Source organism: Salvia hispanica, chromosome 4 (genome assembly GCF_023119035.1).
Source record: "Salvia hispanica cultivar TCC Black 2014 chromosome 4, UniMelb_Shisp_WGS_1.0, whole genome shotgun sequence".
Taxonomy (NCBI): Eukaryota; Viridiplantae; Streptophyta; class Magnoliopsida; order Lamiales; family Lamiaceae; genus Salvia; species Salvia hispanica.
In genome coordinates, this window is record NC_062968.1 from 3,093,221 (window position 1) to 3,116,872 (window position 23,652).

General features: G+C 35.9%; 2 protein-coding genes across 3 annotated transcripts; one reads left to right on the top strand and one right to left on the bottom strand.

The window, feature by feature from the left end:
• Positions 1 to 2,360: 2,360 nt before the first annotated feature.
• Positions 2,361 to 3,072, bottom strand: LOC125217954 (xanthotoxol synthase-like). Its single transcript, XM_048119534.1, has 2 exons — positions 2,609 to 3,072; positions 2,361 to 2,562 (listed from the first exon to the last, which is right to left on the bottom strand). The coding sequence occupies exons 1-2, from the start codon at positions 3,070 to 3,072 to the stop codon at positions 2,361 to 2,363; spliced, it is 666 nt and encodes a 221-aa protein (XP_047975491.1).
• An 11,477-nt stretch (positions 3,073 to 14,549) lies between these two features.
• Positions 14,550 to 21,049, top strand: LOC125222423. 2 transcript variants are annotated; one of them, XM_048125016.1, is made up of 8 exons: positions 14,550 to 14,699; positions 14,829 to 15,304; positions 16,887 to 17,226; positions 17,539 to 18,830; positions 19,562 to 19,675; positions 19,815 to 19,969; positions 20,504 to 20,573; positions 20,844 to 21,049. In XM_048125016.1, exons 2-7 carry the CDS (start codon positions 14,876 to 14,878, stop codon positions 20,550 to 20,552), a joined length of 2,379 nt encoding a protein of 792 aa, XP_047980973.1. In that variant the 5' UTR covers positions 14,550 to 14,699; positions 14,829 to 14,875; the 3' UTR covers positions 20,553 to 20,573; positions 20,844 to 21,049. The 2 variants fall into 2 exon arrangements, with proteins under 2 accessions (XP_047980973.1, XP_047980974.1); XM_048125017.1 differs by having other exon boundaries at positions 20,852 to 21,049.
• The last annotated feature ends 2,603 nt before the right edge of the window (positions 21,050 to 23,652 follow it).

A 23,652-nucleotide genomic window follows, 5' to 3' on the forward strand; every position in this document is an offset into this window, starting at 1 on the left:
TGGGTTGGGCCCAAACCAAAGCACTTTATTTATTTATTTATTTTAATAATAATAATAATAATAATAATCATTTTAGCAATAATCAATAATCAATATAGAATTATATTTCATGTTTTAATTAATGCGCCTAGAACTATTTTTGGATATAGATAAATAAATTGATAACAACAATAAATTTTGAAATTATGGAAATCAATAAATTCCTAATTTAACCGATTCAAATTCTATGTCCTTTTTCACATCTCATATTTTTCCAATTATATTATTATTATTGTTATTAGCCTGAATTACTATTTGTAATTAAAAACGAAGCTTAAACTACTACTACTAATTAACCACGATTAAAATTTTAAATATCTATGCTTTTATTGGAATAATTAAAATCATACTAGTAATTATAAAATTAACCACATAAAACGGCAATCGAAAAATGGGACACAAACAAAATAAGAAAGTTATACATATAAAATCTGTGCGTGTAAAACTTGGAGACATTAATAGAAAATATAAAATTACTACTAATTTAACTTTATTACATTCGAGACAATTATGTCTCAATAATCAGTATAATTACCCTAGTTATAAATAAATTAGACCAGTACCATTATGAATGACCTGCAATTTCTCAATATAAATTTCTTTAAAAAATTATAAAATCCAAGATGGTCTCCCTCTCACTTCAAGATGAAAGATCTATGGTCACCAAATGTTGAAAAGAGACCACTTGGTCTTCGTGCAACAAAAAACTATTATCACTGGGTACAATTTTAGTGGTGCTTAAATATTTTTACTAATATTCATTAATCATTAATATAATCTACCAAACATAAAAATTTTATATAAAAATTCATAATTTTTTCATTTTTTATAAATAAAGATCCAATTTCCTATATTTCTAACAAAAATCACTGCTACTTTTCTCCGCATATAACCTATCTTTCTTTTTTCATAATCTCTTATTACAAGATATTCTCCACATATGTTTTTAGTTTATTTTCTTGCATGATCTCTTACTTCCTAGTACTCGCTATAAAAATAAATACTAAGTACTTACTATTTAATACACATAATTATTTTAGTATTAAAAAATAAGTATAAAAATCTGTACATATATAAAAGGTGAGTTTTAGGCCGTTTTTGAATATTTATGAATTTTGAGTATAAATTTAAATATTTGTAAATATAGGGTGTGAAATAAAACATGAAATAACCGCTGAAATATAAATGACTCCAATATTGAAAATGTTACATTCATATGAATTGAAACGGTTAAATTCAAATGAACAAACTAATCAATTACAATATTATTATGTTGATAGAATATACAAAATTATAAAGTTGATTACACTATTAGTTTCCCTCGTGTGGGAAGACTATTTCCAAATACATAGAGATATGAGGTGGAAAAACACTTATAAAAACTTCCCTAAATGTGCATGATTAATTTAGTCTATATATGCCACAACAAATAGACTAACAAATGGGGTGAAAAAATAACTGATAAAAACTTTCCAAATGTGTAGGATTTACTTAAGTACCGTATCTCACAAAGTATAATGTTTTACAGATTCAGGGGCCGACTTATGTATGCATGGATCATTGTGAATTTTAGCAATTGCTTATTCTTTTTAATTGTTCATAAACTATTTAGATGTCTATAATTAAAAATTGTTTTAAAAAAAAAAAATCGGTAGATAATGCTCGAATGCTCGCATTCCAGGGAATGTCGGCATTGACACCATCTCAATAGTTGAGCGTGCAACATGTACCGCGTACGTCAGGCGAGCGGTCGCCAATTTTCCCTTTCGTATGAGCTGTCTCATACCGTCAGCCCATACAACGCCGCTCGCAACCGTGGTCACATGTATATATTTTTTTGTAAGTATAAAGGTAAATCCATCTAAACCAAGGCCGAATCCTAGCTTGGGGGACATGACAGGACTCTACTTGTTGGAGAGGTGGCGGAGACCGCTCGTCAAATTAACCGGTATAGATTGCCGATGAACGGATTCATTATAATTTTATCAATGAAATATCAATTTTAAGGTGAGGAGATTGAAATTATTGTGCTTGCAAACATTATGTTCTTTTAGGAATTATAATTTGGAAGATCTTGATGGAAGAAATGAAAATAAAATGGGATGAAAAAAAAGGTAGCAAGTAAATCAAAAGAATAAAACAAAATTGGTGAAATAGAATTTGTCGAGCTCGACAACGGTGTAATTGTTTACACCTGGGCTTGTTTAGAATTTAATACTAGTCCAGCAAACACAATAAAAGTTAAGGCTCAATAAAATAATAATATGCTAAAAGCCCAATTATAATCATCTTCTTTCCCAAATTTTTATGCGCCGCAGCGTCTAACCGTAAACAGCTTTGATGTGTTCTAATGTAAGAGGAAATGAAGAGGATCCATTTTCTTTAATCCTTAACATAATATCAATGAAGTCACCATCCACAGATTTAGGCCTATTAGGATTCATATGCTCTTGAATTAGTTCCTCACAGAAAGAAACCATGTTATGAAAATTATGATCGAGCTTTGCAGCCATTCCAGAGAGGCTGTCAATCCATCGAAGCCAAGGCAAGTTATCTTCCATAAAAAAACCTCCAATTAGGGGCTGAGTTTCGCGAAGAAGATCCATGAAACGATCCTTTCCACAAATCTTCCCAAACACAACTCTGGAGATGATATTGCTTAAAAGAGACATAGTCGTCTCTAGCAATCTTCTCCATCATCTTGCTCACTTCGTCTCTGAAAATGGGCAGAAATGTTTGACCTTGCTTGGTGCTGAAGAGATGGAGGGTGGAGATCTTCCTCAACTTCCTCCACGTGTCGTTGTAGGGTGAAAACGCGACGTCTATGCGGTCATACGACAGGGTGACAAGAGCAGGTCGGCTTGAGAAAACGGCGTCGTGTGATTTCAACGAGGCGCCGCATTCCGAGCTTGAGAGACATGGCGGGGCCGTATTGCGTGGAGAGGCGTTGGAGGTACGTGTGCGGAAACCGGCCTTCGACTTGGTGCAGGTTGCCGATGACCTGCAGCCCCGGTGGTTTGAGTTTGTTGCCATTTTTAGGTTTCTGTATTTGGAAATAGAGAATGCAGATTATGAAAGAGAAAAAAAGAGTAAAATAAGTGACGTTATTATATATATCTAGGTTTTGAGGTAGTGTATATGAGTATAAAAAGATGAATACCAAAATGGTACTCTACATCACAACAAGTCTCTTCATTTTATGAGGGATGCAACATGTTAACTCATATAACATTCACTATATTAAAATATACTAATAGGATAGAGACTTTTGGGAGATCGTAGATAAGGACAATAATAGAAGGTACGAAATTCAAGATGGGAAATTTTTTCCTTCGAAAATATTGTACAATTGATATAATTATACTGATACACAATTAGCTATATATTTGTGCTTGGAAGTAGAAGATGATAATTATTAGGAGAAGTAAAAACAAGAGAAGAAACATCATATTTTGAGTAGTTTGAGAATTGAGATAGTAATGTTTTGAAAAAAAACGCACAATCGGAAAAAAAAACTATATAGTGCGATACAACTACTTGATAAATTGCCGACTGAACATGCACATCCGATATATTAGCTATATATGCAATACTAAGTACTATCATATACTAATATAACTACTTGATGAGATCGCCGACTACACATACATATCCGTTATATTAACTATATATGCGACTACATTAGTACGTTTTATATAAGGCTAGTACTTACTAAATCTATCACCAATATATCATAATCCAAGAATTCACGATAGAATTGAGTTGAAAAGAATGCACTATCGCCAAAAAAACTAGCTAATAAGTTGATTCTACATCATGCATTTAGTGATATGAGAAATGTTATGCTAGGCGACTAATTTGAGCGCTGGATGAGCGCCATTCCACGACAGACAACTGTTTACTTCTTTTGCATTTATTATCAATATTAAATTAGCTCACCTCTCTGGTTAGTCAACACCGCTCCACTTCCTTCTGTTTTTTCCAATTGAGAAAGAAACTCATCAAATAATCTCTCTCCACCATTCTTTTATAAAATTGAACTCTGCGTAATGTTATCCTTCCATTGTTTTGACTACATTTTCAAGAATTTTTGCATAGAAGTCAAGTAGAGATAGGCGTCTAGCAAAGCTCACCAATTTAGGGGAAGTTCAGGCTACTATTTCAATTGAAATTTTATCTCAAAAGAGGAAAAAAAATGGCAAATAGAAAAAGTTTCGTTGAATTTAACTTCCTCTAAATGAGCTGCATAAATTGGTCTTCATTCTCGAGGAATTCCAACCTTTCTTAACAATTCTTAAAACACAATTCATCATTTTCTCTAAAAGGACAACGGTGCTTCCACAATTCCAACTCTCCCAAATTTGGAATTCCACCGCCGACCACTAGACTCATCCCCAAATATTCGAATCTTCAAATTTTGAATCTATGAACGTAGAAACTATGATGTTAACGGTTTTTTATGAGAAAGAATAGAGTAGAAAAGCTTAAAATTTGGGGAGATGGAAGAAGGGTACTAAAGGGTTAAAGAAGAAAAGCTTTAAATTTGCAGAGCATCCATAATGATGAAGAAAATTAAAACATTATTAGAGAGTGAAAAATGGGTGGTCGAATAATTGCGATCTTTCAATGAAATTATTAAATTGGGGTAGCAAATATCGAGAAGCTGGGGAAGGATAGATACATTATTGAAGGAAAGGAATACAGGTGCTGGGAATTCATATTTCACGGTGAAAAAAAACGATGTTGCAATTGCCAAGTTATATATAATGGACAAAAAATAAAGAAAAGAACGAGATCTAGAGCTTTTGTAAAAAGAAATGATGGAGAGCGGTGTTCACGGAGGGAGAGAGGTTGATGAGAGAGAAATTCATAGATAAAAAAGGAATCTTCAAACGTGGAATGGAAGCGCTCACCTGTCGCTTAAATTCAATCGCCTAGCATATCATTTCTCTAGTGATATAACTACTTGATAAGATCGTCGACTGCACATACACATCCAATATATTAGTTATATATGCAATATATGAATTATGCAGATAATCAATATTTATCTAAATAGGGAGTAGTAGTATGTTTTTATATAAAGCTAGTACTTATTGAATCGGTCAGCAATGATATCATAATCCTAGAATTGCAATAGTAATATGTTGAAAAAAACGTACAATTGCCAAAAACTAGTACATAGCAATCAAATTGATTCTTCATCATGCATATAATGATACAATTACTTGATAAGATCGCCGCCTGCACATACACATCCAATATATTAGCTATATTTACAAATTTGCAATATACACGTAGAATACAGATTTAATTATCATCAAACTATTATTTGTAATACTATAAGCCTTGAATTGATTGCATACATGGGATGGGATAGACGAATCAAAATTTATTAAAACAGTACATTTTATATAAGTCTACTACTTAATCATAATCCAAATATCCAAGAATTCAAAATAGAATGTTAGATATGTTGTTTAGCCTACGGCCAAAATCAGGGGCAGACACAGTAAAGACTAAAGAAGAGGGTAGGGCAAGCCTTTACCCAAATTTTATTTTATTTTTATTTTTTTCTGTTTTTCTATTTTCTTTAAAAATTGCAAAATTTGTCTTAAGCCCTTACTATATAAGTGTCTTTGAAGCATAAATTACTAAAATTGAATAATTAGAGGGGCTGAATTTAATCTGAAATTTATTTTTGCAGAACAAAATGAAGGACAATGGCCGTCGTTTGTCGCAGGGAAGTAGAATAAAACCCCTTATAAAGAGTGGCTGTAGTTTTGTTTTTACTAAGCGTGCCAAGCCCTTTATTACTAATAGACGTGCTATCAAACGGCTTGATTAAATTATGGGTGATGCATTTACAAAGAGCCATGTCAGCATAATCTAATTTCATAATTAAATTTTCAATAAACAAATATATAAATCAATTCTAACTTTAATAGAATATATTTGCATTGCAACTTTCTTCACAAAATTCGTGTTCTTGGTAGTATTAATGCGTGAGATAAGTTTTTCTCTAGTTTTTTTTCTCTAATTTTCAATTCAATGATGTAAATTTATTTTTAATGGTTGAGTTTTGCTTGTTTAATTTGAATTTAAGTTGTTTGGATTTAAGATTAAAGATTTTTTATGCTAGTTCATTCCAAAAAATTATTATCCATTTCTATTTATAGTAGTAACCTTTTTTATCTCTAAAGTTGGTCTCAATCTTCTTCAATAACAAAATTGTAATTACTCTTTCTTTTTATCTCTTTTTGTATTAAAATCTGTACAATATCAATAATATCTATTTTAATGAATATTAATAGAAAGTGAGTCACGCCTTATTAGAAAAAAATAAAATTTCTGAAACAGTATATTTTTTTTTTGGAAATGGACAAAAAAGAAAAAAAAAATCTATTTTGACAAGACAGACGAAGTCCCTAATTGAGCCCTTACTGGAAAAAATTTTCTGAGTCCACCCCTGGTTATAGCATATATTAGTATATTCATCAAAAAAGCTATAATTTCCGGTATTATAGCTAGTTATTGAGCTATTGGATATTAATCTAAAACCATCAAGCTCATTACATAAGTTTTATTGACAATGCTATCACTATTGTGATACAGAAAATCACAACAGTAGCGTGAACTACGAAAACCGTAAAATCAACAAAATTAAGGTTACAAAATCTAATTAAAGAGTGAAAGTTTACACTGTACTATGACGGCCCTTAGCTATTATAAAAAATAAAAAGTGGGGTTTGGAGCCATCATTATTTAAAAGCTCTATGGTAATTGTCATTATCATACGTAGGGAAATTTGTGTAATCTATTTGCATTTATTTTTATCCTAGGTAGGACCCAACCACTTGTATTTAATGTGATGGAAACAAATTTGTTGACCAAAGTATTTTTCAAGATAATTTCGTGATAATATATTTATTTTGTAATTTATAATGGCACGCTATAATATCGACTATGCGATGATTTCTAGCATATGAGAGGTGCCTGAATTAACAAGTGGATTTTGGAGGCGAAATCATCAGTTTAGGACATTGATAACTAAAATTATAAACTTAATTTGGTTAAATCTGGGTATTTCCCGCAAACTTTAAAATTGGTCTAAGATATTACAAACTTTACGTTTTATTTGTTATTTCTGAACCTAACCAAAATAAGATATCTTCGGTCAAAAACTTATTCTACATGGGCAACTGTGAAATGTTTATGATAATATTATACCACTTTTAAATTTGTGGCAAGAAGGAAAAAAAGTCACGTTAATTTAGTGTTGCCAAGTAAGATAAAAAATGTACGTAAGTTAGTCGGATATAGTGATCGACCTGCCGTGGGAAATAACTAACAAAATGTAAAGTCTGTGATATTTTAGTCCAATTTTAAAGTTCGCGGGAAATATAAAAATATGTCCAAGTTTATAGTTTTAGGGAACAACTAGTTTTTACCCCGTGCCAGGTCAACTATTTGTTATCAAAATACGTTCGGAGAAGAAGACCGTAGTATATTCATTTTCTCAAATTCGATTCGCCCCGTGACCTTCGCTCCTTGCGCCGCGTGCCGTGGACTTGGATCTTGGCAATTGGTCTTTGGGGCGGGTCGTTGACCCCTGCCTAATCTTTTTGGACCACCTTAGTCGTAACAAGGTCCAGGGCGTCCATGTCGTGATTGGACCCAACGCGAAGCATGTGTCAAAAGGTCCACGGTCCGCGACGCATAGCGCATTGATGCACTATTTATTAGCAAACACAATTTATTATTTTTGTATATTTATATTGTCACTGGCGCTATAATTATATTAAGTGGTGTCACAAAAAATTAATATTTTATCACTTATGATGAATTAATAAGTGGTGCATAATATGTATATTTAACGATGGGATAATTAAACCTATTAAAATAGAGTTTATCAAAAATTAACTGTTCAAACAAAATAAAATAGCCTGCTACCAAATTTTTGTTTACTAATTATATTATCGTTGAAATCAGGATTTGACACTTAATTAGTCTGGGATACAACTGATTTTATATTAAAATTTAATTATCTTATCTCTAGGTGATCATGCTGAGTAAGATATATATTATACTATTAAGAACTATATTTTTACAAAAAGAAAATTTGCAGTATTTAAAATTATAAAGTAGTATAAAAAATAGTAGATCGAGTATATATGTTTTATGTTCCAACAAACCACGTTTAAAAGTGCAATAAATAAAGATAAACGTTATAAACGTTCAAAAGAGTTATCATTATTCATTAATATAATAGTGTTAATTCAACCTATTAATGTAATGTTTTTTGTGTAGTTTATCATTTGAATTTTTTTATGGTCATAATTTTGATCTTTTCAATATTATGAGTTATCAATTTATTATTTAGTTAAAATTGTGATTTACACTATTTTTAGTATAGAAATAGGAAGGATTGTTTTTCAAAAGTGTCAACAATTGATATAGTCTCTTCATCGTTGTCCAAATAATTGTGTTTGTCTTCACTCCATTTCAAATATGTTTAATTTTATGTGTTTATGTATAAAATGAATTGAGGAGCATATATTTATTGAATTGTTATTATATAGTAGTACAATATATATTTTTAAATATTATTTATTTATATTATTTCTTATTTTAAATAATCAATTAAGAATTTAAAACTGTGTATGACAGAAAAAATATTCCGTCGTGCATCGCACGCGGGTTAAAACTAGTACAGTATATAATAATGACGTGGTTGGGGCATGAGTTGTCATCGCTAAACTATAAAAAAGGTGTGCGTGGATTGGTAAAACATTGAAGACGTTACAAGAGTAGAGTGATTGGTTAGATGATCAACAAAGTACGATAATTTTCATACAGTACGGCTGCCAACATAGTATGAATTAATTAAATTTTAGCGACTTTATAAGGATTTAAATAAATTATGAATCAAAATTTTACTCAAATTAATCATGAATGTAGGATGAATAATTCCAATATAGATTAAGGGGGTTTACGCTTGTAACACTATAATCCAAAACTAAGACTAACTTTATACCTTTGGATTTTGAAATGAGTAGATGAGTCATGAGATTAAAGCTCACAAATTTCAATAAATAATAGACATTTATTTTGTAGTATTAAATAATCATAACTTTCTGTATACTAATCTACAAGTTTCCCTCGTGTGGGAAGACTATTTCCAAATACATAGAGATATGAGGTGGGAAAATACTTATAAAAACTTCCCTAAATGTGCATGATTAATTTAGTCTATGTATGCCACAACGAATAGACTAACAAATGGGGTGAGAAAATAACTGATAAAAACTTTCCAAATGTGTAGGATTTACTTAAGTACCGTATCTCACAAAGTATAATGTTTTACAGATTCAGGGGCCGACTTATGTATGGATCATTGTGAATTTTAGCAATTGCTTATTCTTTTTAATTGTTCATAAACTATTTAGATGTCTATAATTAAAAATTATTTTTTTTTTAAAAAAAATCAGTAGATAATGCTCGAATGCTCGCATTCCAGGGAATGTCGGCATTGATACCATCTCAATAGTTGAGCGTGCAACATGTACCGCGTATGTCAGGCGAGCGGTCGCCAGTTTTCCCTTTCATATGAGCTGTCTCATACCGTCAGCCCATACAACGCCGCTCGCAACCGTGAAGTATAAAGGTAAATCCATCTAAACCAAGGCCGAATCCTAGCTTGGGGGACATGACAGGACTCTACTTGTTGGAGAGGTGGCGGAGACCGCTCGTCTAACTAACCGGTGTAGATTGCCGATGAACGGATTCATTATAATTTTATCCATGAAATATTAATTTTAAGGTGAGGAGATTGAAATTATTGTGCTTGCAAACATTATATTCTTTTAGGAATTATAATTTGGAAGATCTTGATGGAAGAAATGAAAATAAAATGGGATGAAAAAAAAGGTAGCAAGTAAATCAAAAGAATAAAACAAAATTGGTGAAATAGAATTTGTCGGCTCGACAACAGTGTAATTGTTTACACCTGGGCTTGTTTAGAATTTAATACTAGTCCAGCAAACACAATAAAAGTTAAGGCCCAATAAAACTAATAATATACTAGAATCCCAATTATAATCATCTCGATGCATTTCTTTGATTATAAGTGAAACACTTGTTCGAATATTAAAAAATAATTAAATTTATTTTTCCATAAGTACAATCAATTTAATTGCGAATGTATTGACATTGTACGTTCAACGTACACATATTTTTTTTAGTTTGTAAAAAGTTAGGGTGCTTTTGATTGCCTTGATAGTGCAAACCTTGATATGGTTATTTAAATTGGTTTTACATGATAGTGCTATGAGATATATATCTCACGTGGATGTTTGGTTGGCCTGACAGTGCACCTTGGATAACTTATGTGGTTTTTGATTTGGCCTACAAAATAGCAACGTGATTTGACTAATATGCCCTCATTAAATTTTGTAATGACCAGTTTGTCCTTGGAAAATCCTATGTCATACACTCCAAAATCAAAATGGCGCCCAATTAAAAATCGCGTCTCTCTCAAATTTTAGCCAAGATCGATCCTTGGTCGGAAGAGATTAACGAGAATTAAAGAGCGGTCGCCGAGCAAGCAATCAATAAGTGATGTCATATAACTTACAAGTAGAGCTGGCAGCGCATAAGTATTTGTTAGGGAGATATAAAACAGAGAAATAAAAACTGGATATCTGAAAGTCGTGTTTATAACTTTCAGATCAAATCAATTTTGGGGTTCAACCAAAATGTTTGATCGGATAAAATTCAGAGTATTAGAAGATCATATGTTTTTATTTTTTGATTATATTGAACCAGAAAATGATCAGTAGAAGAAGAAGATGAAACAGTGCAATGAAACATTGCAACTGTTGGGAGATGAAACCGAAAATAACCGAATTTCAAAGGTTTCCAAAATTGCAATTTAGTCCTTCGACCCCAGCCAGGGGCTCTGCCCCTTGGACCCCGCTATCCGGGGGCGCTGCCCCCGGACCCCCGTTCATCTATCTAGGAGCTTCGCTCAAATAAGCGTGCACTTCGCACCTCCATACTTAAATGATGTATCATTATAACAATAACCGATCATTCAAGTTAATCTCGGGTGAACAAGTCTCCAAGAGGGCTCCACTCCCGACTCCTGGCCTCTCTCTGCCGGCTTTTTCTAAGTCGATGACGGATTCCGACGCGACTTCCGACGTTGCGCCCTTCCCCTTCCGCCTCCCCTTCGCCTTCTTCACTCCCTCCGGGCGCTCGTGCGGACCATCCCCACTCAAGTCGATGTGGGCCGCGCTCCCCTCGCTCTCCGAACCGCTAAGTCGCGAGCGCACCGATTTCCCGTGCAGCGCGCTCGTGCATTCCCGTCCGGAATTTGGGGAGATCCTTCAGCTTATCGTAGATGTTCCAATACTTGAAGCCCTTCGTCGACAAGTACTGGCTACTATACATCCGGATGGCCTCATCTCGGACCATGTGCTCGTTCTGGCCACTCGTCATGTGAGTCATCAAGTTAGAATAAATACCGTTGAAGTGCCCGCAGTCCCTCATGAGGCGCTCCCAATGCCGACGGATCGCCTCGCTGCCATGGTCCTTCATTGAGGCAGTCTTGTGGCTCCCGTACTTCGCGGCAATCCGCTCCCCAGAACATGATCTCAGTCTGGTAGTTGCTGCGCTCCGCGTCCTGTGACGTGTCCGCCCAGCAGGCCGGCTATCAGCTCGGACTCTTGCAGAGTGTAAGTAGTCCTTACCCGCTTCGGCCTCTCATCGGAACCCGTATCAGTCGCAGCCGACGACGCCGGCGCCTTCCCCCTCCCGCTCCTAGAAGGCGGCTCGGTGGGCGTTTCTTCCACCTCGAAGTCCTCCGCGCTCAGTGTCGCGGCCTGAGATTCTTGGTCGCCTGGGGTTGATCCGGGGGTGTCGAACTGGGGCCGATACACATCGTCGGCTGGAAAGGGCATTCTGCCGGCAGAGTTGAAGTACGGAGAAAGTCTCCGCGCCGGAGGAGTCTGCAAAGGAGACGGACCCCCGTATGGAAGTTGGCCGGGAGGAGAACCCATCGCCAACAACGACTGCATCCACTGCTCGTTTGCTTCATCCGTGTTGGGAATTTGTGAACTCGACTCTTTCCCCTTACCCTTATCCTTACCCGATCGGGAACTTTTCTTCCAAAAGCTCATAATTTTGATGAAAATTGAAGATTGGGAGAAGAGATTGAAAATGGAGAGAATGAAGATTGTGGGTGATGAATGGAGGAAGTGGAGGAAATATTTATAGGGGTGGAATGTAAAATAGCCGTTGGGTTCAAAAAAAAAAAAAAAAATTTTAATTATCGCCGATTATCGCCGAGCGTCGCCACAGTGGCCGGCGATCGCTCGGCGATAATCCGGCGTTAGAACGCCACTCGGCGAAGCAACGGCAACATCGGATCATAATTATCCGCGTTTCGGGTGAACAAGTCTCCAAGAGGGCTCCACTCCCGACTCCTGGCGTCTCTCTGCATTACTATCACCTAATAGTAATGTTTTTATCTGCAGGAGACATATTTGCATCACAGTTAATGCATTAAAATTAGAATGACTATCTCTAGGATTTTCAGCATAGAAACATAATTCAGGCAAAATAGCATCATAAAGTATTGCCTTAACAATACTCTGCAATCCACAAATCACATCTAATGCCACCAAAATGGCGCATTGATCCACCACTTCAACCACATACCCCAATTTGGGCGTGTCCATCATCGACAGCGCTGCTCTTGAAACACAGAATCTCGAACCATTGCTAGCATTTCTCCCACCGCCATACTCTTCGCAGAGCAGCCGGAAGCAATCCTCGATCAAATTCCGTTGGTACTTGCACTTGGCAAGAGCAGAAGCTAATGTCCTATCCAACGGCAACGAGTTCTCCAGGAAGAGAATCTCCAAATACAACTTCACCGTAGAGGAAACTGCGTTTTCGTCGCGTTTGGATTCATAAAGGTGTTACCGGAAATTAGCAAATTGAACAGTTAAAAAAGATTGTGAATTAATTACATTCGTCGGCGGCAGTCACATACAATATTCGTCGCCAGTGGAGGTCGGAGCGGAAGGCCGACCGCAGTGTCGCCCAAAATATGGTTGAATTAGATGGTGTGAGGAAGAAGAGAGTGGTGTTTTAGACAATGCTGAGTTTATCACACAATCTCGATCGGTGCCATAGTGTGTTATCGACCTGGGTAGGGTTGTATGGGTTTTGCAGGTAGGTATCTTATTCCGTACCGGGTCGTGCATACTTTACCGGGTTCTTGAGGTGGCATTTCATACCAAACAAAGTGGAGGAAGAACTTAGAGCATCTCCAATGGTCGGCTAGCGACCGGCTAGCCGAACCATTGGAGTCGGCTAGCGCTAAATAGGCCAAAATATCGGCGTCCGCTGGCCGATCGACCAACGCTAGCCGATGCGCTGGCCGCCATTGTGGCGTGCCGATCGGCCAGCGCCGATTTTCAATTTTTTTTTTTAAATCTATATAAACGCGATTTTCTCTCTCTCTAAATTTCTGTACAAGAGCAACATCTAACGATGAACAACAACAACTAGGCCCAATACAAAACAAACGAACCCTAATGTATATTTTGGTTTTTATATATAGAACAATATAATAATTATAATGTAATTATAATCCACCGTTATGGACAAAATTGAATAAACGATGAGACAAAATCGAGTAAGCTAACAATAATGTAGATTGCATATTTCAAGCTAATTACAACTAGACCTGCCCAAGGTTTATTGAACCGGCGGTTAAAACCAAAATCGTAACCGCTGGTTACGGTTTCAAACCGAAACCGTGAGAATTTATCTGAACCGAAACCGTCGATTTTTGAACCGTGGTTCGGTTCAGGTTCAAAAATTTTCAAACCAAAATCGTGCCGGAACCGGACGGTTTCAAACCAACACCGCGAAAAATCATCGGAAAACCGTGAAATCAAGCTGGAACCGCAAAAAACTGGCGTTCGGAACCTGAGAAACCGTAAAAAACCACTAGAAACCCATCGGTTCAGAACCGAAACCGAAACCGGCGTTTTTGGAACCGAAACCGTAACCGCGAAACACACTCGCGGTTCGATTCCGGTTCAACAATTTCTAAAATCGGAACCGGCGATTACGAACCATAACCGCCGGTTCCTGAACCGTGTGCACCTCTAATTACAACACATCATATGGTTATGTCCACGTAATTAAGTGAAGTAGGAGTATAATTTCAGTTGCTATGTCAATATTCGTTGAATTTTTTTTGGTAACATTTTTTTCCTCAAATGATACATAAACTCCAAATAACGAGACAAAATCAAATACGTAGTATTAATTTTATTAATAAATAATAGTAAGAAAATAAATGTAGAAAAAGTAAGTCACCCGTTGGTGATACTAGTCGGTGAATGCGACTGTAGCATCAGCCAATTGGAAATCAGCAAATATAAAAGGCGAAAATAAGAAAAAAGGGAAAATTAAAACGTAAAAACACCCAAACCCTGTCTCTCTCTCTCTCCTCTCTCTGGTTCAAGTTTTTTTGCTGGCCACGACCCCCAAACCCCTATTCACTTACATGCGATTTGATTTTTGATTTACTCACCGCTCAAAGCTCCACTCTCTACCTCTCTATTACCCGCCAAAAGGTTTATTTTTAAGTTTTTTTTTTTACGATTACGATTCCTAATTTCATCTTCCCCCTCTCTCCCATCCCCCTAGGGTTTGTTTTCCCCTCTCTCAGTGTCAATTATCATGGCTCGCTCTTTTGATTGCAGGTTTGACCGGATTCTCGCCCCGATTCCACGCGACTGCTCTTTCTCGGATGGAATCAGCGGTCGGCACCACTCCCGAGGCGAGATCGGAGCCTGTCGCTGAAAAGAGGGCAGCGGAGGAGGACCTGGATGTCTCTAAAGAAGCCTCGCCGCCGCCTCCGAAGAGGAGTAGAGGATTGGGCGACCGGCATTTGGTTGGGGATGTTCGGAAGGTAGCTGAGATGGTCCTGGTGTTAGCTGCCATGGGGAAAATGCGGGGAGGAAAGGGCCCCACTGATGTTGAGAAGGAATTGATGGCGGAGGCCCGGAACAAGTTGGCCCTGGTTTGCGAGGGTTTTGCCCCCAAGGACGTTTTCCCGAGCGAGGGTTTTGGGGGTGTTATTGAGGATTTGGGGCTTAATAGATTGAAAGAGCAGAACCAAGGGTTTCGGCCTCCTAAAATGTCCATAGCGGAGAAGCTATTGGCATCTAAGAAAAAGGTTTGTTCTTTGATTTTTGTGATTTTGACTACTTTGTTTGGTGCTGTTTGTGGTAATCTAGGGATCATGCCTCTAATAACAGTGAAAATTGTCTTCATGATGATTTTGGATGGATTATAGATTTGGAATTCCACTGTTAGAGGATATTCAATTCATAAACTGTTCTACACATGCAATCATTCTCATGCTTCTAGTGTTTCTGTGTTTGGTGGAAGCCTCCCAGTGTCTCGTTTAATGTGCTATGAATGTTACCCCCGTTCTTGTACCTTTTAAGTAGAAAGTTTTGCTTGAAATATTTGTGTTTCTCAAGTGTAATGTACAGTAATTTGAATCATTTAATTCTTCGTGCTTTTGTACCCATTTATGCGTATAATTTTGCGGCCCCTCAGCTGTGCAGTAAATAAATCTACTTATATACTCGCTAAGATGTGATTAAGTATGTGGATTAGACGTGGAAGTCATCAAGTTTCAAGAAAAAAGAAAATTATATGAAACTTGTTAGTGGTATAATCTTACTAATATCAAACGCCATGGCCCAAGGAGTAGGATAGATTATTATGCACATTATGCTTAGGATAGTAACTTTAAGATAGAGATTAGTCATTATGGGTATCTGTTAAACCCGGTGCAACATAATTCCATGTTTGACTTGATTACACTGATACATTGTACACCTACACTTGCACAAATAGGCTTACAGTTGTTGTGTTTTCATCATAAAGTTGAACCCTATGTGTGCATTTGTGTGTCTTTTTCAGCATTAATCTTAAAACTTTCTTAGTTCATAATTCATATTCATGGGAATTTAATGGATGGTTACTATCAATTATTCGTTGCAGCAAACTGAAGCTCAGGTTACCTTGACTAGATAGTTTTATGACAGGACAAAACAGTCACACTAGGTGACAGATTCCTACATGTTGGAAATCTTAGCTTTTAGTTTTCGTTATCTGAATCCTGAACCATCCACATTTGCTTTTGTGGTGATTCGTTTAAAAGATGTCAAAACTTCAAGGAATAATTCTTTCATGCTTTATGGATATTTGGTTTAAAGTTTGGACTACTATAATCCGAGAAGATTATATCTGGCAATAAACAAGATTTGATAAGATGAGAGTGGCTTAAAATTTACAAAGTATGTACTTCTAAGATATTCAAGTTTTTAATGTGTGAATTTCATTTTGTTTATTCTATGTGCATATGATGAATTCCAGGGATTGTTCTGAAAATATTAGACGCTTAGCAAAATAGTGCTAATGACAGTAAAGGAAAATGTAAAATATAGGGATTGCTGGATTGCATGGCATCTTGTTTTGTTAAAACATGGTTTATTTACAATATCTTTCATAATTGGATCTGTGGTCTGAAATATTACTTCCCATTTTATACGGTTTCTTTGTAGTGGTAGTACTGTAACAAATATTTTTTGCGCTTAGCTAATAGCTACAACATATAGGATCCTGCATTTGCTTTTAAAAGCTTGTATAGTCCATTAGCAGAATTAATATAGGAGGTTTGTTGCATTTCTCTCACAGCACTGAATTCCCAGTAACATGTGCTTTATCCTGTATTTTATTGTTAGATGGAGAAAGCAGAAAATTTCTCACTGCCATCTACTCCTCATTCATCTCGTCTTCATCCAAACTCTGGATCAGCTGCTGAAAGTCGAAACATGGCACATCCAATTCGAATGCCTCAGTCTGACAAATCAATTCACATGACAATATCTTCTGGAAGTTTCCAATCTCCTTTAGTCCATACTGCGGCAGTAAATTCTGCACCATTACCATATCAGCTTCCTACTAGCGAGATAAGACCAGTACCTGGCCATTCGAATTCTGCAGCACTACCAAGAGTTGACCGGTCACACATCAGATCAGATGGAAGACCAAACGGTTCTTCACACCCTCAGCAAATTCAAGGTAAAATGAAGCTTGCTTTTAAGTGTTGAAGGATTAATTCCTCTGCTGTGTAGTTAAATCTTTGAAAACTGTTCCTCGTAGATAATAGCTTCTGCTTGCACAAGGTTAATACTTATGCTGAAACCTTACTCTGCTAGCACATCACTTTAAACGTAGATTAGGTAATCCAGTGTAGATATCTATTCTATTGTAATCTAATAAGGTGTCTTATTTTGTACCGCAATAGGAGTTGTAGGACCATGTAGCATTTTCTCAGTGTACTTCATTGCTCATTATTTGATATTCAAACTTTTGCAATATGTCATTTTGCAGCTAATTACTCTACTAACTCAACTGTGAGGACTTCAACATGGTCAGTGCACCCACAGCCTGTACTTCCTTCCCATCAGGCATCAGATAATAAGGTGCCTGTAAATATGTCCCTTAAGGTTGAGGGAGGGGCTGTACTAGCCCCCCAAGCAACAGCTAGGGCAGTTGGTTCTCAGATAGGACCACTGTCACAAGGCACTAGCCATGTCCAGCCTCCTCCTCCACTGGGAAATACACATTCTGAGATTTGTAAGATTGTCCAGAAATTATTGCAACCACGGATCACTGAACGACCTACTTGGATTCCTCCTTCTAGGGACTACATGAGTAAGGCTTTGACTTGTCAAATTTGCAAGTCGATGGTAACAGAGATAGATAGTATACTCATTTGTGATAATTGTGAGAAAGGGTATCATATAAAGTGCCTCCAAACTACTAATCAAAAGGGAGTTCCAAGAGGGGAGTGGCATTGTGGAACGTGTTTGTCTGCAAGCAATGGCAAACCTTTGCCTCCTAAATATGGGCGTGTCATGAGAAATGTCAATACACCAAAACTGCCATCAAATCCAGCATCTATTACATCTACTTCAAGTAAATTACATGGTACTTCAGAAGAAAAAGTCAGCCAGATGAAAGAAATATTTAATGGGAGTGCTACTGTGGAAAACAGTTCAAGTGGAGTTGTAGGTGATAAAGATAGCCACCAGACATCTGGATCTGAGAAAGAAGAAAATAAACCAATGCCGGAGAATGCTAATGCCTCTATTGGTGCTAAGATGGATGACCTAGTATCATCTGGGAATTGCCCAAAAAAGTTGATAACCACCGATTCTGCAAATGTTTCATCTATAAACTCAGATGACGTGAAATCTGCTGAAATAAAATTAAATTCTTTGACTGAGCCAGCAATAGCTCTTAACACATCTGATAAGTTGGAGGAAATTCCGAAGTCTGTAGAAGCAAGTCCGCAGGAGAAATCTCTGGAAAATCAATTCTTGCCAACAGATGCAAAAGAATCTCATGGTGATGAATCTTCAAACAACACAGATCACCTGAACGATCGAGAGGTTGTGTATGGTAATCTTCCAGAAATTGCTGCGAATGTTGAGGAAACAAACCAGGAAAACTCTTCATCACGCAGTTTGCATTCTGTCAACTGGATTGGTGACCCTGTCCAGATTTTGGATGAAAAAATTTATTATTCATCTTGCTGCATCAGTGGACATCTATATAAACTTATGGATTATGTTCTTATTCAGTTTGACAATGGCAAACTTACACCTTCAAAGCTACAGGTCAGCTTGTGATAATTTCCCCTGTAATCTTTTGATGCTTAAAGTGATTGACTAGTATTGTCTTACATGCTTGTCTTAAAAAATATTTCAGGCACCTTTTCCCAATCAAGCTAGTTAAGATAGTGATACTATATTATGAAATCTGATAATGGGCCTACAAATTCACTCTTATGATTCCTGATGAATTTGTTGAATTGATTCCTGGTGATAATTGAGACAGCTGTTTTTATGACGAGAAAATTCAATGCAAGGAAATTGCTACTCCGTATAATTGTATTTATGTCTGGATTTTGTTACTCAATTTGCACCTATGAGTTAAGGATACCGTGCATAAAAGATGGTTTTGCATTCTTCAACATTGTTCTTACAGTACAATTGTGATTAGTTGTGAAACTCTGCATTATTTTTTGAAAGAGAGAGATTTTAGCATTTGTGCATCATGCATTTATGGATTTTTCTGGAGTCTGTACTATCCATCATGTTATAGGGCCTAAATTTTACTAATATTTAATAAGTATAAATCTGCTCTTGGTTTGACCAGTGCTTTATGCCAAGATAATCTACTGAAATGACTGACTAACCTTGATGAGGCCGCAATATAGATTCTGTTGGATTGATCGGAATGATGTATTTTTCAGAACTGTTTTCCTAATTTTTTATGTTAGGGACAAAATATGCTATATTTTGTGTGTTGGTTTTCTTACATCATGAACATTGCTTCATTGTTGCAGGCTATGTGGGAGGATAAAAGTACCGCAACAAAGTGGGTAATGGTGAATCAATGTTACTTTCCTGGTGATTTGCCTAAGGCTGTTGGCCGTCCATGCGGCCTTGAAAGCAGTGAGGTGAAGTCCTGTTTAGTTTGTCGATATTTTTTGGTTTCTTATGTTGTCAATGTGGTGACTTACTGACATGGTTTATTAACTAGAATGAGTGGTTTGTGAAGCTCCATTTATAGACATCTTGTTCTTGTGAATTTTTCAGGTTTATGAGTCAACTTGTAGTAGATCAGTGATGGCTGGCTTAATAGAAGGCCCTTGTGAAGTCCTCACTCCAAGAAGATTTGCTGAAGAAAGTGATAGGAGAATTCGTTCCGGGAGACAAATTATTGACAATTTGCCTCCAGTTTATCTGTGCAAGTGAGTTAATTTGCTAAATGCGTAGCTACTACTGAGTTACATCTCTTTCACTATGAGAAACAGTGTGCATGGCTGGTCATAATTTGGCTATTTAATTGTGAGATGTATTCTAGGGATAGAAGCCTGTTGCTCCTCAATAGTAACCAAGATTTCCTTACTAGCTATTATTCAGGTTATGCTAGTAAATGGAAAACATGACATATTTACCATTAGCATATATGCCTTTGTTGCTACCCATACTCTTCAGTTCCCAGTCTCCTCCACTGTATGTATCTGTTCTGTAATGGTGGCTGGTCTTCTGAGCTGGTTTTAATTACAATACATTATGATATTTGAAGATGAGAGTAGGTTACGAAGAACCCAATGGATTATCAGCTTTAGTAGTTACTTGCAATAAGAGATACATTTAGTAGGATTGATCATAAAAGCTCACCTGTTTGTCAAGTGAATTCCCTAAATAAAAATGGCTACAAATATACATATATACATGCATTCTGGGTACCTTCTGTTAAATACATCTCTCTTGTGTGACAGATGGATTTATGATGAAGCAAAAGGACTATTCCGGGACATTTCCTGTTAAAGAATGTTGCGATCATATTAGGTGAGTGAGTTAATTATATTGATCTCTTTTAGCACATCTCATTCTTATCAAGTGAGCACATGCATACCTGTTAGGAATCACACAATATTCCAGGTGGTTAGGTTTCGTATTTATAATGTTTTGCTTTTTACCTTATATGGTTCGATAGTCCCTTAAGCGTGTGCATCTTACACTGTTCAGCTCAAATCTCATCATGTCCTCAGTAAATTAGTATACATGTTTGATTCTGAATGTTTCTGCTGTCGTTAACCCGTAGTAACTTCGTGCTAGATCAACAGAAGGTTGCGCTGGTGTAACATGGAGCAGTTTGTAACGGGTATAGCAAACGGGATGATGCCGAAATCCAGTTTTGTGTACAATAGGTAGCTCTTAATTGTAGCCTGTAGACTCTGTAGTGTATCATTATGTGGTTAGGCGGATTTACTTGCAACCCTTTTAACGCTCATTCCCAATAATATATGATTGTTGAATGTAAATGTGACTACTACTTTTGTTAGCTCCTACTTATTTAGATACAAACTGATTCTACATTAAAAATGTACACTAAGAAGAAACATATGCTCTCCTTGTGGCCTCACTGGTTCTGGGCTTCTTGTCTTGGTAATTGGGCCCAAATTTCATAGAATTTTTTTCTCTGAGGAAAGTACTCCATATTGTTAGGTTGTATACTTTGTATTACATGTTGAATTGACGTCCAAATAAAGGTGAGGCATGATGTGTATTCATAATTTAGTTATGGAGGTGGGTTGTCACATCCACATAAACAGTAATGATAGGAGATGAACATGATTCAATTCGACCTCAAATTTGAACAAGCCTAAGCCTATACAAATTTGTTGGATGCTTGTCTTTGTGGAACAGTAATTACGCTGTCGGCTACCCAACAGTATCATATCATTCCTATTCAGCAACTTCAACATACTTATATTTGTGGCTGCTAAGTGCTAACGTTTTCTCTACTTTTCTACAATCCATATTATCCATATCAATTGCATATAAAGTAATTCACAGATTTAAAGTGAGGTGGCATATAGATAACATAACATCATATCTTCTCTTTGCGAGATGGAATGCATCTGTGAAGTAGGTTGTAGACATTGCGAGTAGATGCCAACTCCAATTTCACTACTGCAATATTGCCAATTGACATAATTGAAATAGAATGGGAAGATTATGAATTTAGCCAAGCATTGAGCTAACAATTTTAGTCAAGATACACACACAAAATTTATGGGTTTGTATCGAGCCTTATTGGGTTTGTCTCCTTATTGGATATTAATCCCTTAGGCACTACATAATTTCAGGTTGGATTCTAGTAGCCAATTACAAATAATAATATTATTTAATTATTTTTATTCTCTTAAAAAAAGATATACTTTGGTTTTATTCTCTAAGTTTGTGTAAATGAGGTTTTAATCATGTAATATCAGGTTTTAATCGTGTAAATTATGTTTTTATCACGTGAATCAGGTTTAGTCGTGTAGTAATAAGTTTTAAACGTGTAAATTAGATTCATGTCATATTCTGTTATGTCAACTCATCGGGTTTGAAGGGAGTATGCCAGATTCGTGTTCGGATTGAGGATTTTTTAACATGTCGGAATTTGGATAAGTGCTTCGAGTTCGGTTGTAATCAAGTTGACCCGATAACGATCTAACCTATTCAATTTGCCTCCCCTAATCATACGTGATATAAAAACAAAAGGATTGATTGTGCCTCGAGATGAAGTGATGGCAGCTCAATCCACGCCGATCAACACAACTTATATAAGTATATTGTTGAACAAGTCCAAAATTAAGTGCGGATCGATTTGATTACTCACAACACGCAATAGAGGATAGGGTCTACTAAACCTAATATCTTTGTTACTACTCATAAGATCCAAAAAAAGAAGAAAACAAAATCTACTATAATTAAATAACTAAAGTCTATATCTCCATTAAATTCATTCAAGTTTCAAGATTTGTTAGTCTCATATATTCCCTACATGTATGTATATCATGTATAAACTGATGGAGACACCCAACAGTTTCCCTTTTCAAGAAAACCCCTCACTCTTCGTTGCTCATAGAATTTTGTGAAATAAAATTATGAATCACAATACGTGTTTTAAAACATCAGTTAATTGAATTTTTTGGATGATTATATTCTTTTACTAATCGGCAGCTCTCTGCAGTTGAAATTTCTTGTTGAGTGATGCAACCTATAAATAATTTATCAAGAAAATGCCACAAAATTACATAAACAAAAATATCTCTTACTCTCTTTTCTGTTGGTGATAGTTAAGTATAGTAAACTTACAATTATAGTTGACAATTGAATTAACTGCTGTTGATTAATTGACCAAATAACCGGGGCCATGTTGGAATTATGCCTGAAAATCCCCAACACAAAGTTGAAATAATTGAATAATATAGGAAAATGTGTTCCTTACAGACCTGCATGCTGTTCTATTGGAAATAGAAACCCTTGTCTAAATAATTGCTATCTAATAGTACTTCATATATAGTATATATTATACACATCTACCTATCTAGCCTCCTACAACATATGTATTTGTCTTCTCTCTTTTTTTTTCCTGAAAAAAATGAAATCAATGTAAATAATACTAATACGTAGGCATGTGCAACTCTTAACTGAGACAATGATTTATAGACACTCTTTATATTTTCATTTTGCTTGTATTATAAATGTAGTTTGTCTCATGTCTATTTTGTGATCAAAGGGAGCTAGTACTTCTTAAGTTATGTAAGAAGCCTAAGTGTCTGTATTACAATTGCACCTATCACTATTTTGTAATTGTGATTAACTATACTCAAAATTCGTTAATGCTAGTTTCTCTCGTGAGAGAAATTATGTGTCATTGTGAATTATAAATTCGTAGAATGTTATCATATTGTGAATTCTTTATGAGTTGTGGTTTTATCCAACTTTACCGTTTCCACTTTTAAGTTAAATTGTTTGTCCCATAATAGATGTCACACTTTTCTTTTTAATTTGTCCTACATAAGATATCATATTATATTTTTAGAAGAAGCTCTCTCTCACGTTAATATAAATATGCTATTTTCTCTCCACC

Excerpts from the sequence above, each read along its gene's own strand:
- LOC125217954 (XM_048119534.1), bottom strand. The coding sequence starts at position 3,072 with ATGGCAACAAACTCAAACCACCGGGGCTGCAGGTCATCGGCAACCTGC. Across the intron at positions 2,563-2,608 it reads AACTCAGCCCCTAATTGGAG|CCTCTCTGGAATGGCTGCAA; the intron begins GTTTTTTTATGG and ends ATGGATTGACAG.
- LOC125222423 (XM_048125016.1), top strand. The coding sequence starts at position 14,876 with ATGGAATCAGCGGTCGGCACCACTCCCGAGGCGAGATCGGAGCCTGTC. Across the intron at positions 18,831-19,561 it reads TTACACCTTCAAAGCTACAG|GCTATGTGGGAGGATAAAAG; the intron begins GTCAGCTTGTGA and ends TCATTGTTGCAG. Across the intron at positions 19,676-19,814 it reads GCGGCCTTGAAAGCAGTGAG|GTTTATGAGTCAACTTGTAG; the intron begins GTGAAGTCCTGT and ends TGAATTTTTCAG.